We start from the raw sequence: 13,740 nt of genomic DNA, 5'->3' as shown, positions 1-13,740 counted from the left end.
TAAATAGATAGATAGATATTGGAATAGCTTCACCATGAGGACATCACCGATGGCTTATGTGATTCGAGCCTTCTCCTCGGATACTTACCTCGGCCGAAATGTATTTAAGATTTACATAACTGGTACTAGCAATAGACTCGCTTGGAGCTCAGCATTAATAGGTTAGTACATGTATTGTGAATGGTCGGTCTGTTTCAGATTATGTCCCTTGGATGATAGTCGGGTGAAAGCGACCTGGAGGTGGAAACGTTTTCCAAATTTCACTTAATGTACAACCATTTCACCTTAGAGAACAAGGGCACCCATAGATTACTTATATAGCTACATTTTACACGCTGATCCAGTGAGTAATAACACCGTAGATAGAGAACCACAAAGCAAGAGAAGTAATTGCCATAGACATTGCTGATCTATATTAGACGGTACTACGCAAAGTAGTCACGGCTGCAAAAAAGCCAGTGAAAACCGACTATACAGTGCACTATGGGTAATCTTTAGGTTGTATAAAGAAGCAAGGTCTCCCCTGATAAATAGTATTGATGCATACAAAACAAACATTTATTTGATATGGGACTAAATTATGACAACTTACTGCGTGCACATCTTAAAAACCAAATCTTACAAATTGCTATATCGTATGCTTTCTATATTTGGTAACAACATTCATATTTTACGATCGGAAACAATTGTTAAAGTTTTAAAAGGGTTTGTGCTGAGATGCTTTCCGTTCAAATAAGTTATATTGCGATGAGCAATTGTTAGAGAAGAGTTATCAAATTATTCGCATTTACTGTAAATTGCAAATTGTTTGTTTTTGCTGTGATATGAATGATTGTACACACACGATTTCATGTGACTGTGTCCTCCTGCAAATTTGTTTTGACTTTTCATGTGACAATTTCGTTTCATCTACTAAAAATACTTTCATCATACTTTGCGACAATGCTTCCATCATATTTTGCAACCGTGCTTCCATCATACTTTGAAACAATGATTACTACAGACAATAGAACATTGCTTTTCTCATACTTTGAGACAATTGCTTTCGACAGGCGTTGAAAAAATGCTTCCATCATACTTTGAGACTTTGCCTTCGACATGCTTTGAAACAATGCTTCTTTCATACTTTGAGACCATGCTTTCGACATGCTTTGAAACAATGCTTTTATCATACTTTGAGACATTGTTTTCGACAAGCTTTGAAACAATGCTTCCATCATACTTTGAGACATTGCTTTCGACATGCTTTGAAACATTCCTTCCATAATACTTTGAGACATTGCTTTCGACATGCTTTGAAATAATGCTTCCATCATACTTTGAGATATTGATTTTGACATGCTTTGAAACAATACTTCCATCATACGTTTAGATATTGCTTTCTCATTACATTGAAACAATGCTTCCGCCATTCTTTGATGAATTTCTTTCGTCATTCTTTGAAACAATGCTTCCATCATACTTTTCGACAATGATTTCGTCATACTTTGAGACAATGTCTACAAAACCTCCATTATTTTTTCAGATTTAAATGAAACGTTTGGTTTCCATAACAATTTGTCCAAATGTAGTTTATATAATTATTAGCGGAAATGTTCATGACAACATTACTTTGAAACTTCCATATTTGGAGGCAACCATGCGAATTTTACCGCAAAACTTTACAGAGTGTACATTGGAGATCTCTTGGGCAGATACATAGTCATTGTTAAATATAACCGTGTGGACATTTTCTTTAGAACGCAGTCTACACATTTTAATTATTAATCTCTCCCCAATCATCTTGTTTTCTTTCACTGTGGTGTGCTTTGTATGTTTAAATTAAGTCCAAATATTTTCCCCAACTGTGAATAGTCATAACATAAAAATTCGTAGCAGGATTGAGACTAGATTCAGTAGAACACTGACACTTCAACTTCATGAATGAAATATTTATTTAAAATGTAATGAAAAAATGCATAATGGGACACCGTGCTTATCAGCTGAATTCAATAGAATGATACGCACCGAATTAAACAACCGATATATGGAACTTTATCATTTCTAACGGGAACTAAACAAAACAAGTAACATCAAAGAGTACGCAAAGAGGAATCAAAGTTCAGAACTTATAAACATATACTGATATATGGATATATAAGGATGTATGAACTATGTTTATAATTCAAAGAGCAAAAAACAGTATATAACATATCCAGAAAGATGTCCATGTATACGATTTATACACAAGCATACATAAGATATGGTTCGATGACGAAGGATAATCAAGATCTTGAATTTTGTACAACTATATATATATATATATATATATATATATATATATATATATATATATATATATATATATATATATATATAAAGGGAGAGGGAGAGAGAGAGAGCGAGAGATGGAGAGAGAGAGGGAGAGAGAGAGAGCGATTTAAAGATATATAGAAATATAGATAAATATACAGATTCCTTGACATTTTTTACTCCCATGAAAGTACAATTACTTGGTTAATTTTTATTATCATGTAGCTAGTAGCAAATGCTGTAAATTTAAAGAGCTTGTCGTGATTTAAAAGTAGATTAAACTGATTTTATGTCTTAATATAATATCCTACTAAGTTGCTTTGAGTACCAAACATTTACACGTTTGTGACTGGAAATGTTGACGATACATGCTTAAATACATTTTGGTAAGACTCGCTTGCATATGTTGACGTTGGCAACGTTGAGCGCAAATTTGGAATGAATTTATGGCGATGCGCCTGCTTACATAATTTGATGAGTTTGGACAACAAAATTTATATCTTGAAAAATTGGATATAAATAAAACTTAGTAACATCGTCAGTAAACTAAAGACAATAGCTCACTGGGACTAATTTTCGGTCAGAATAGCCTATTGTTGAGGTCGTTTTGTGACGTGGTAATACGTATTTCCATGGTTCATGTGTTTTAGTACTCTGATATGAAAGATGGCACGAGTGTTCCAGGAAACACCGTCAAAACCACACATATACTCAGGGTCCTACACATGGGTTATACCAAAGTACATAAATACCTGGGGTATGTCAAGGCACCTAACAGCCGTCGAAGAGGGATAGAAGCCATCAAATGTTCTGCCATACATATTGGTTCAGGTAGCTCACTGCAGATTTGCTTTCAGATAAGGTGCATTTTCAAGCTGATATGTTTGCTTTACTCTTACATCCCAGATGTCCATTCACAACTTACTTAGGTATATTGAGCAAATTTTTAATAATTCTTCGCGAAAGTAAAAATTGCGAACGATTCACACAAAACAAATAGCATGCCCTTCTTGACTTTATTTTGAACACGTATACTGTTGTTCCAATTAATTAGATATTGCTCGGTTTTCTTCTTTGTTATGGTTCCATACCAGTAAATATACCCAAAGAAAACACAAGAACAAGAGTATTGATGTTGAAAATTATGTTATTAATAATGCTGTCGAGTTACACTGTCTTTGGCTGTTTAATGACCACCGATACATCAAAGGACCTGAAACAAACGAAAGAACGAATGGACTAACCATGTAAAGAACAATCATGTAATCAATCAAATAATCAAATCAATCGAACAACAGTGGGAAAGTCGATTTGGTGTCCTGATCTTATTGAAGCTAATAAACCTAACTATACACAGACATGCACACACACACGCACACACACACACACACACACACACACACACACGAATTATATAGAAGAATGCTTGCTAATAGTAGGCAGAAATACTACTTTAATACAAATAATACAATTATACAGGTTGGACACTTTTTAAATCGTACCTTACTGATATTCTAAGCCAGGTCCGCAGGTAAACGGCACCCATCGCCTTGCCTGCACACACGAGCACATATTCCCCCACGACTAAGCACACATCACCAAAAACTGATGTTACTCAATCGGTGTTATATGCACTTGTGTGTAGAAGACACACTCGCACGACGACCTACTAATTGATTCTTATATATCTACACAGTCATTCTATAATTATAGATAATTATAAATATAAATCAGACCTATATATAAACATTGTTGATAATAAAGTGCTCAGGAAATGCAACCAAAGTGCGTTTTTATCTGATACTCCGAGGCAACTACGACGAATTCATAGAAATTTTAACTCTCTTCCTACTGAGCACCTGGTGCTCTTGGAATTCAATAAAGGTTGATCCATCAAACCCTAAACTGGATCAATATCTTATATGTCCATTTTTGTAGTCATAATCTAGATGGGAATTATCCTCTTCACGTACATAGAATAAATCTCTGGGAGAAGTCCTCTTATATCAGGGGTATATTCGTTTCACCTAATGGTTGTCAAATAATATGAATGCACCTAATTATACGCGTGTCCTATATTTAAGAAAAAATTTCATGCCACTTCGTCACGTCTAGGAGTGACAATTTCTTTTGGCAAATTGTAGGAATGCGATCAAATCGATGATTTTTATTGTAATCATTACTATTAGCATTACCGAAGCCGTTACCAATAATATCGATACGGATAATGTACTTATCGAGCACAATGTTTCTAAAGAAACTATCTGTACTGGATGGCTCAGGGACCATGATATTTGATCGAAAAGAAAAATGCAAATGAATAAAACTACCGGGCTGTAACGTAATATCAATGAACCATCTGTATGTATTGCCTATACAACTATCTGCCGTCATAATGTCCTATCACCAAGTAGATTAGCCAAATGTATTCCTTTGTGATATTTAGTAGGGATATGATGAAAGACTGGGTTTATATATAATGAGGTAAACCAGATCATTAAGAGTTATCTGGTAATTCAATCCAAATTTAATTACTCTGATAATTATATGTTTGTTATATACCTATCAAGTTTCGGACAGTTTAATAAAATCATTATCATCAAGAAAAGTAACAACTATGGGAATTAATTTAACACTCAAACATTTTTAATACGAGGTCCTTGCAGCAAGCATGATCCGAATTAATTATTATCTGATATGTACGTTTATATCACACTTAAAGGATGAAATATGTGTACCAACAGTCACTCATTTTCTCTAGACAAGTGTAACACAAATTCTTACAGTACATGTTCAAATTCCCCAAAATTGCGTAAGATTAGAGTTTTATAGTTGAATTATTGAAATGTTAAACCTGGAGTCAACGGGGTAAACGTAGTTTCAGACTCGTTTGAGATGACGTTGATATCACCTGGAAAACGAGATTATCATTTTTGACCTCTATAAAACGAATGTACAAACCAAGCCATTTCTCTAGTGAAACATGAAGGGGTATCTACGTATCTAACCTTGCTCTCTGCACTCTCCATTTCAGTGGATAACATATGATTCGTTCTAAGGAATTATTATATTCGGTTTTTAACATGTGCTAAAAACGTTCAGAATAAGATGCATACATTTTAATATTAGATAAGTACACGTTTTAGACAAATCGACAAGACTAGAATGATTAGATTGAATATACTATTCCTTCGTTTTCCGTTTTACTGTTTTATTTAGGATTTAAACTGTTATCAATTTTTTTCATAAGTTACAACGAAAACATGTTGAGAAGTAATATTATTATTATTATTTGTATTATTATTATTATCAGTAGTAGTATTAATTACAAAAGCATTTAGTTCTATACTAAACACGTCCATGTTGGCCGCAGAATACTTACCCACAAGATTCTTCTTTGGCATCTCGTATGCACATTTCGATCCCGTTTAATGGATGCGTGGTAAAAGTAGCTGCAATATAGCCCAGTTCATATTAGAAAATAACTACCTCCATTAGATATATCAAACGCGAGCCACACGTTTATGGCAAATCAGCAAATTGCACATGTATACTAGACTTAACATTTATCGTATACAGATAAATAATTGCCAAAAATGAAAATGGAACTAATATGAAGGAGAGATTATCGAATTGACCAATATATTTACCAAACATACTTAAAAAAATAAGTAAATATTATTGACAAAATGTACCTTTGTAGAAAAAATTATTCGTGTATTAGGTGTTTTTAATTTTTAAACAATATCCGTTTTCAATCTGGACAATATTCATTTAGTAATTCATGAAATGGTTAATTCTCAGTTTGTGAATATAGTACACATATAACGATATGCGTCTATAACCAGCAACATATTAGTTAATTGTTATATGCTTATGCTAGGCCTTTTAATACTGACGTTGTTATTACTTTACATTAAGTGTTGATAATTTAAGATATTCTTTATATGCAGTTATATACAGTGTATATCTTCCCTATAACAAAATCATATTCGAAATATAAAATATATCGGTGACAAAATAGTGCATTAGATATATGTCGCACCATACGGATTACATTAAGATATCAAATAAGCAATGCATTGACAAAAGTTGCTTTTCTTGATTGTGCCATTTCCATAGTAATTCTGCCAATAAAGATTACCAATCATATACGTTTGAAACTATACAATTAATCCGAAATTTAAAAGGAAACTAAGGAAAGATATACACTAAAACAAAACAAGCTAAATAGTTAGACAATTGAACAATAAATGGAGAAAGGAACCCAACATATTTTCTTTTAAATTTGAGAACAGCTAATTCACAGGCTCATACCCATTAGCAAGTATTGGTTATCAGGGATGAGATTTTGAGCACATGCATGACCGTCTGGAATCAGAAGAACGGCTGGTACTTGAGGTAAAATGCCCAATTTAGACTGAAAAGAGAACTTCTGAAGTGCCTGATATATGGAAGATTCAATGATATCATATAAAAGGAGCATATTATTCCACTCTAATGCAGTCGTTTGCCTTTAAAAATATGGTATGCTAGTGTTAGAAATGGTGTGGTGCGGATTGTAGACACAACCATATATATATTAATTTGTTGCAATAAAACACAAAATACGGCATAATGATTCGTATATCAGATAATATTCCCTTATGTTGCACTATAGTTTGACGCAGCTTCATTATGAATCGTATTCCATGCCTGTCTTTGAAAATATGAACATGGCACAGTGAGGATGTAGCTGCGAATTATGTAATGTTTCATGCCATGCAAATATGAAACGAAACTTATCAGCGCAAACTTCTTCTATTTGGCGAAATAAGTGCAATATTTAAAAAGTGAAATTGTTTAGACGGAGCAACTTGTAATCCATCGTAATGTGCAATGAATTTACGCGGACATTCGCATTGATAAACATGGCGATACGTGCATAACGAACTAGATACCGAGAACAAGGGGTAAATTAAAGTGAGCCTTAACCACAATTACAATGCTCTCTGAATCATTACGATGCAATGTAAATAGAATACCGAGCTTACCACATCTTAGCTACGTATAAAACATTCCAAATTCACGGATGATCAATAAAAATGGCATATAATATTTTGCAAAATTCATAACAATCATTTAAATTTTTATTGGTATGATCTCTCGTAACATATTAATTAGAATTGATAAACTTTTCGCTACTTCTTTGATTATCAAGTCAGCGATGAATACAAACAGAAACATAAATAATTTTGAAACTAATTAACGAGAAGATCTAGAGTAAGGTGCATGGTTGTAACGTAGATGCTCCAGCTGGATAAACAGTCGGTATAAAACACAAAAGATACCTACCGCGTCAACGTCAATACTTGTAATGGGAGACAAAACATCCATACAAATCTTTCCCAAATCATAAACATTATCTAAATCAAAATTAAATTACATTAGCAGATTAGATATTTATATAATTTTCTTTAATTGTATGCTCCAATTTCCAGTATAATACAGTATGAGGTGCAAAGTATTAACTATAATTAGACAAAGTGCATCATTTTGCAATTGTGTCATATGATTTGATTTTTTATGATAAAGAATATATTCTACTTAAATCATAATTGTATGCTTCACGGAATTTTAATAATGTCATATCGTACCCTTATTTTAATTTTACAGATTGTATTTGTTTTTAACCATCAACGTTGTTTACAATATAAATGTGTTATGTTCCATGTGCCATCATCAGCATAATAACTTTGCACACTACGATGGATGTTAGGCGGGTGTGAGATGCATTATCAGATATTTTCAACCGTCAGTGAATTTCATTTTTAAAGTAATCTATAATTCGTGTTTTTAGTTGTAGATACTAGCTTTGCAATTATCAGAGATTTTCTTTCTTTGCTGATTTTTTCATAGTGTCTGTTGACGCATTCATGAACATGTAAACACGATACCATTCCAAACAAAGCAAATGTGGTCTACCTATGTATTCAACAATAAATAGAAAACAAAATTACTGCTGCCCTTTTTTGACTCGTAGTAAATACATTATCCGATATACTGAGGGTTGGGGGTGGGCGGGGTTGTAAAGAACACTTCTGAGAATGGAGATCAGTTTACTTCGTGAAATGTTTCGAATGAACGGTTTATAAATTTCAAATGCTCTTATCTCATGAATATAAGATCGATCGCTCCTAGCCAAGTTATATTAAAACACATACAGCATAATACAATTATATAAATTCCAACCAAAATTTATAGAAATGTATGTTTAGACAGGTGTATGCATGTTTGTGTGCATGAGATTTTGAACTTAAATTTTATCATTTTGTCAGTCATCATGCATCATGTCCCACCCTGTCACATTATCCTGAGATCAGTTCGGACGGTCCTGATACTAACTTCTTAATTCTGAGCGTTAAACAAGGTAGCTGCTAATAATATTTTTAGAGCTGTTTAGTGTGACTCTGTCGAGGTTCGAACCTGCAACCTTCCACATCCAAGGCATAGACTTTTTCATAAAGTAATAAAAATAAATGATATTGCGGATTTGAGAAAATGAGGAGCAATGTCATAATTAAGCATATTTAACATTTAATCGTTTTAGATACATATTCAGATTATCTAATCAGTCAACGGAAATGTCTATACAGTGCAGATCGTGTTTTTGCATTTGAGTAATTCTACTTTAATGTGCAGGCATTATTGCTCATCACGACCTTTCAAACTTGTGAAATATTTGTATGATTTATACAAACAAACGGCTCTAAATTGCAAAATAGGTAAACATAGTCACTGCTTACATTTCAGTACTGTTCGGTGGTAAACAAGCAAACATATCACATAGCAATTACAGGACAAACCTGTGAGGCATATCTTATAATTTGTTTGTATATGTTTTCGTAAGAAATAAGTTGTTTCGTCGAGGTTTTCCTTACAATTTTTGCTCTATTTAAAGAACATATTTTTTGTGGACGGGAATTATAAACACATACATACTCACACACAAATATATTTATACACCGTTTAATAAACATTTCTCCAGCATAAAAGGTATCGAATCAAACAAAATAATTAGAAAAATGTGTGGTCATCTAACCTTAAAAACTTTATCAATCATGACTTGAACGCGGTGTTTGCCCGCTGCCGACACCATCCTTTCCAGCACGGTGAATTTGTATACTGGCAATGAGAGAGGGAAAACAAAGACGGTACAAATTTCAAATATTGCCGTTTCATTTGCAATTATGAAAATTCAACATAAATTCCGAATGACAAAATTAATATATGTGCGTTCGTTTTCAATATCATATGTGTCTAAGGTCGTATTGATGATAGACTTTAATTACCCTGAATATCCACACTAATATAATAGCTTTAAAGCCGATTTAAGCTGAGTATGTATGTATGTATGTATGTATATATATATATATATATATATATATATATATATATATATATATATATATATATATATATATATATATATATATATATATATATATATATATATATATATATATATATATGTGTGTGTGTGTGTGTGTGTGTGTGTGTGTACTTATATGAATTTTGCAATATTTATTTTTCCACTCAAAATCTTTTAATTTAAATGGTAATTCATTATTCTGGTGCACACATTGCAACTGGTTTTCTGTAGAAGAAAAACTGAGCCCATGACAAATAGTTTCCAGTGCTGATAATAGTAAGCATCTTCTTGGCAGGTAAAGTAAACCAGCAAATACCTACGTCACTACCCAAGACAGGTTAAATTTGGGTCTCAGGCAAGTGCGTTGTTCCCGTTCATTGCAAGTAATATATACGATACATTATAAGAGAGCAGTATAAGACAGAAACAAATGAAGGAATTAAAGATAGCCAAGTCTTTAGGAAAATTAATATGTAAAATAAAAAGTTCAAATATTAAGTGTGCTCAGGAATATGCAATTCAAATACTGACGAACGTGAATGCGATGGTCAGTTGAAGGACATTGGAGAAATTGCGGAGTAATTAATTAAGGCTAATTTGATTAATAGCTGGTTGTTTTCGTAACATTGATAACAGTTTGCTACCTAACAAGGGACGAATTAAACTACACCAGATATTATCTCTCAGATGTGAGTGTGTGAAACCTCTGTTTGTTCATATAATTAGATTCAAAGGTTGTAACCTAACGCAGCTATATAATCTTTGAGATAAATCCGTATGTTTGTGTTCTCTAGTGCAATACTACTCTACTTAACCGATTTAAGTAATTATTGCCAGCATTCAATACGCAGAGATCATAATGCTACATTAATTAATGAACTTTCAGTACCGTGTTTATTTGGCCCTTTTTCGAGCCAAGTAAATATAATACGGCGAACGCTATAAATAAAGATTGCTACCTAAGACAAAGAGGTCTCGGAATTAAGCACAGCGAGCATATGTAAGTTATACAACTGGGTGTTGTATTGTATTGTTATCTTTATTCAAGGTGAAGCATGATGTTCAAGTTGGTTGCAGTCTTATGCACGAGGTCACATATGCATACAATTGCTTAAGTACAACAATTGAAATCAAACTCAAAACTCAAAACGTAAAATTATACATATACTCCTTATGAAGCGTTGGGCTTAGAACACGTGCAGGAAGAATAATATTATGATAATGTCGAGAGGTGTGTGCTTCTAGTCTACGACGTTATATACGTTAACGGCGTCTGCAAATTCAGCATGAATACAACTTCTACCATAATAAGTATACGGGGCCTAGGATTTCAAAGACATTCATTACTTTCAGGATTATTTATTCTTTTCACAAAAGTTGAAAAGATAGATTTAATACGTGTAGGTAATTAAGTCATTAAGGCTGTCTCGTCAATAAGAGGATAGTGATTGACACACGGAGGCATCCCAGTTCTGGATAATTAAGAGATGATGGTCATTCATAATTATAACTTCAAATCGACCAATCTCTTGTATCTACACCTTGCAGGGATATATTCACAGATCACTGAAACCGACACATTTGTGAGAGACATTGGATGCAAGCAAAACTTACTTTTTTACTTAGTGATTAAAATCAATATTTGAATATTTAATCTCTTTTGCTATGAATCTAAGAAAATATTGCTAAGAAATATATGTTTACAATTTAATAAACAATACAATAAAAAGATCTCAAAACCGTGTCAACGTTCAAACAAAATAAAATGATAATGAATTGACATATAAATACTATTCCTTTTACAAATTTCTACATATTTTGTTCCTTGTTTTCTTTTATATCATTCTGCTAAATATGGCAGAATTTTGTAACGTGTATAATGGTGAGTGGACATAAACGAATGCTTTATTTTGGTGCACAATACCCCTTCAGTTTTTTATATTCTTGCTTCCGTAGGAATATGGTAACACGGTCTCTAGAATTAAATCAATAGGCAAATAATTGGTTTGTTTAGTAGCGCAGTAGTCGTCCTGTATCGAAAACACAATCGTTACCTTTATTTAAAAAATATTGCATTGTTTCCATTCTCCCCTCCGTTATAATTACATTGAGCACACAGTCCAGTACATTGTCCATGTATTACTGTGGTGGTTTAATTCAATAATAATTTGAGAAAACACCATGACTTACTTTCATCTCTCCCGCACAGCGTTATATCATTTGAGGCATTTACACAGAAGCCAGCCTTGACGGACTGCATTGCAACAATCAATATCAAACATTTGAGTGCGATGGCGACAGCGACTGCATCTTTCAAAGCCATTGTCAGGTTAAGAGGTGGAAGTGGGAAGATACAATATATACTCTGCAATATAAGATTAAAGTTCAAGTTATTTACTTATGCAAGATATTTCCTCCATCATAGACCTTACATGCTACATGGTTTATTTTACATAACCATTATCTCAAAGAATACGGATCACGTGTAGTATAATCCGTATGTCCGTCCGAGACAGAATAAGGAAATCATGCAACAATGAGTCGCAAAAAATGCTGACGAGCAAATAATACATTCTGAATAATATTATCAAAATTGGCGAAGATGAATGCAGGAAGATAAACACCAATCTTACATAATCGTACATAATCTAGTATGTTCTTGAAATACCATTGAACATTTATCAGTACTATACGAACATTTTAAGAGGTCCCTTCACCACTGGGGCTAACACATTCATGCTTTGCATTGAAGTTGTGCAGGTGATTTTGGTGCAATTTTGCTATTGATAGTACACTAATAAATGATTTTCTAATAAATTCCAGAACAGACCAGTTCATATATTTGTAAATAGTTATACTACTGTTACCACGACTAGTGCTACTACTAAAATTAATAATAATAATAATAATGCTTTTGTTGATAGTGACTTCCCATAAAAGAATAACACAAACTTGCACTACCTTGCACATACACCTGTATACAAATCAGCAATCAATCAGAGTCCCGCCTTTACAAAGTAATACATGGCTTCATTGCAATGGTAGATCTTACTACTTACCTGTATGCGGTTTGATCTCAGAAGCACGGTACGTTCTGATGATATTGTTCGCGTATTGGCCATGTTTATATACTGGCTGGGTAACAACAACTTGCAAGGAGGGCGAATCGGTCAAATGTCGAATGATGTAATGCTGATTTACCTATGCTACGTGTCAGTGGCCATATGTTTGAATGGTCAAGTGAGCCAAGAATCAAATCTATTGAACAGAGGCCATGACATTTGATTTTGAGACTGCATAATTGAAGTTTAAAGGTGAGCTTCTTGTTTTGGATAATACCCCATTTGATAGTATACAGATTTCACAGCAAGCATGTACTTTTACTGTAGTTGTTTTATCTCGAATAGTACATATTTCACAAGAAGAACGACCAGATCTACATGTTGACATATAAATGCCGCATTAGCACTTGCTTACTTCACGTCAGAGGTGAAAGTCGAGAACTTCTCCACATCGCTGGAATATCCACATATTCATATCTTGTCTGAATGTATTGCACAACTCAATTGAATAATGCATGGACATTTTGTTAGGCTTAAGACACCGCCCTTTTCTTACATACAAACGTACGTACGTTCCAAATCTATAGCATGCGCAACAAAACCTCATATGTATATGGCATTGGGTAACAGTGACGCATTTGTGCATTTATTAATATGCATACATTCTATGATATGTAAAAGAATGAGTACAAAATGTTAGATGATGTATATATTTGCTGCAAGAACAAACTTAAAGACCTAATAATGTTTCGTACCTTAAATATTTTCAGCATGTTTTTCTTATGTTTTCTAATTCCATGGTGTTTGTTTTTCTAATCATGTCATTATATGTTTTTTATCTTATAGGTGTTGTCTAATGTTAGAGCTTCTAAAGATTAGGCGCTATACAAAGTTCCCACTATTATTATTATTATTATTATTATTATTATTATTATTATTATTATTAATATTAAGTTTGTACTATTGCAAAATGGC

At 33.1% G+C, this 13,740-nt stretch overlaps 1 protein-coding gene across 1 annotated transcript; it reads right to left on the bottom strand.

Annotated features, from left to right (window-relative positions):
* Positions 1-3,421: 3,421 nt before the first annotated feature.
* Positions 3,422-12,825, bottom strand: LOC149800308 (uncharacterized). The gene is made up of 6 exons (XM_089958383.1): positions 12,763-12,825; positions 11,894-12,068; positions 9,374-9,456; positions 6,610-6,712; positions 5,675-5,744; positions 3,422-3,505 (listed from the first exon to the last, which is right to left on the bottom strand). The coding sequence occupies exons 1-6, from the start codon at positions 12,823-12,825 to the stop codon at positions 3,460-3,462; spliced, it is 540 nt and encodes a 179-aa protein (XP_089814509.1). The 3' UTR covers positions 3,422-3,459.
* Between the last annotated feature and the right edge of the window lie 915 nt (positions 12,826-13,740).

Source organism: Sinohyriopsis cumingii, chromosome 5, assembly GCF_028554795.1.
Source record: "Sinohyriopsis cumingii isolate HCF-2022 chromosome 5, ASM2855479v2, whole genome shotgun sequence".
NCBI classification, from domain to species: Eukaryota; Metazoa; Mollusca; class Bivalvia; order Unionida; family Unionidae; genus Sinohyriopsis; species Sinohyriopsis cumingii.
This window is presented reverse-complemented; position numbering and strand designations above follow the sequence as displayed.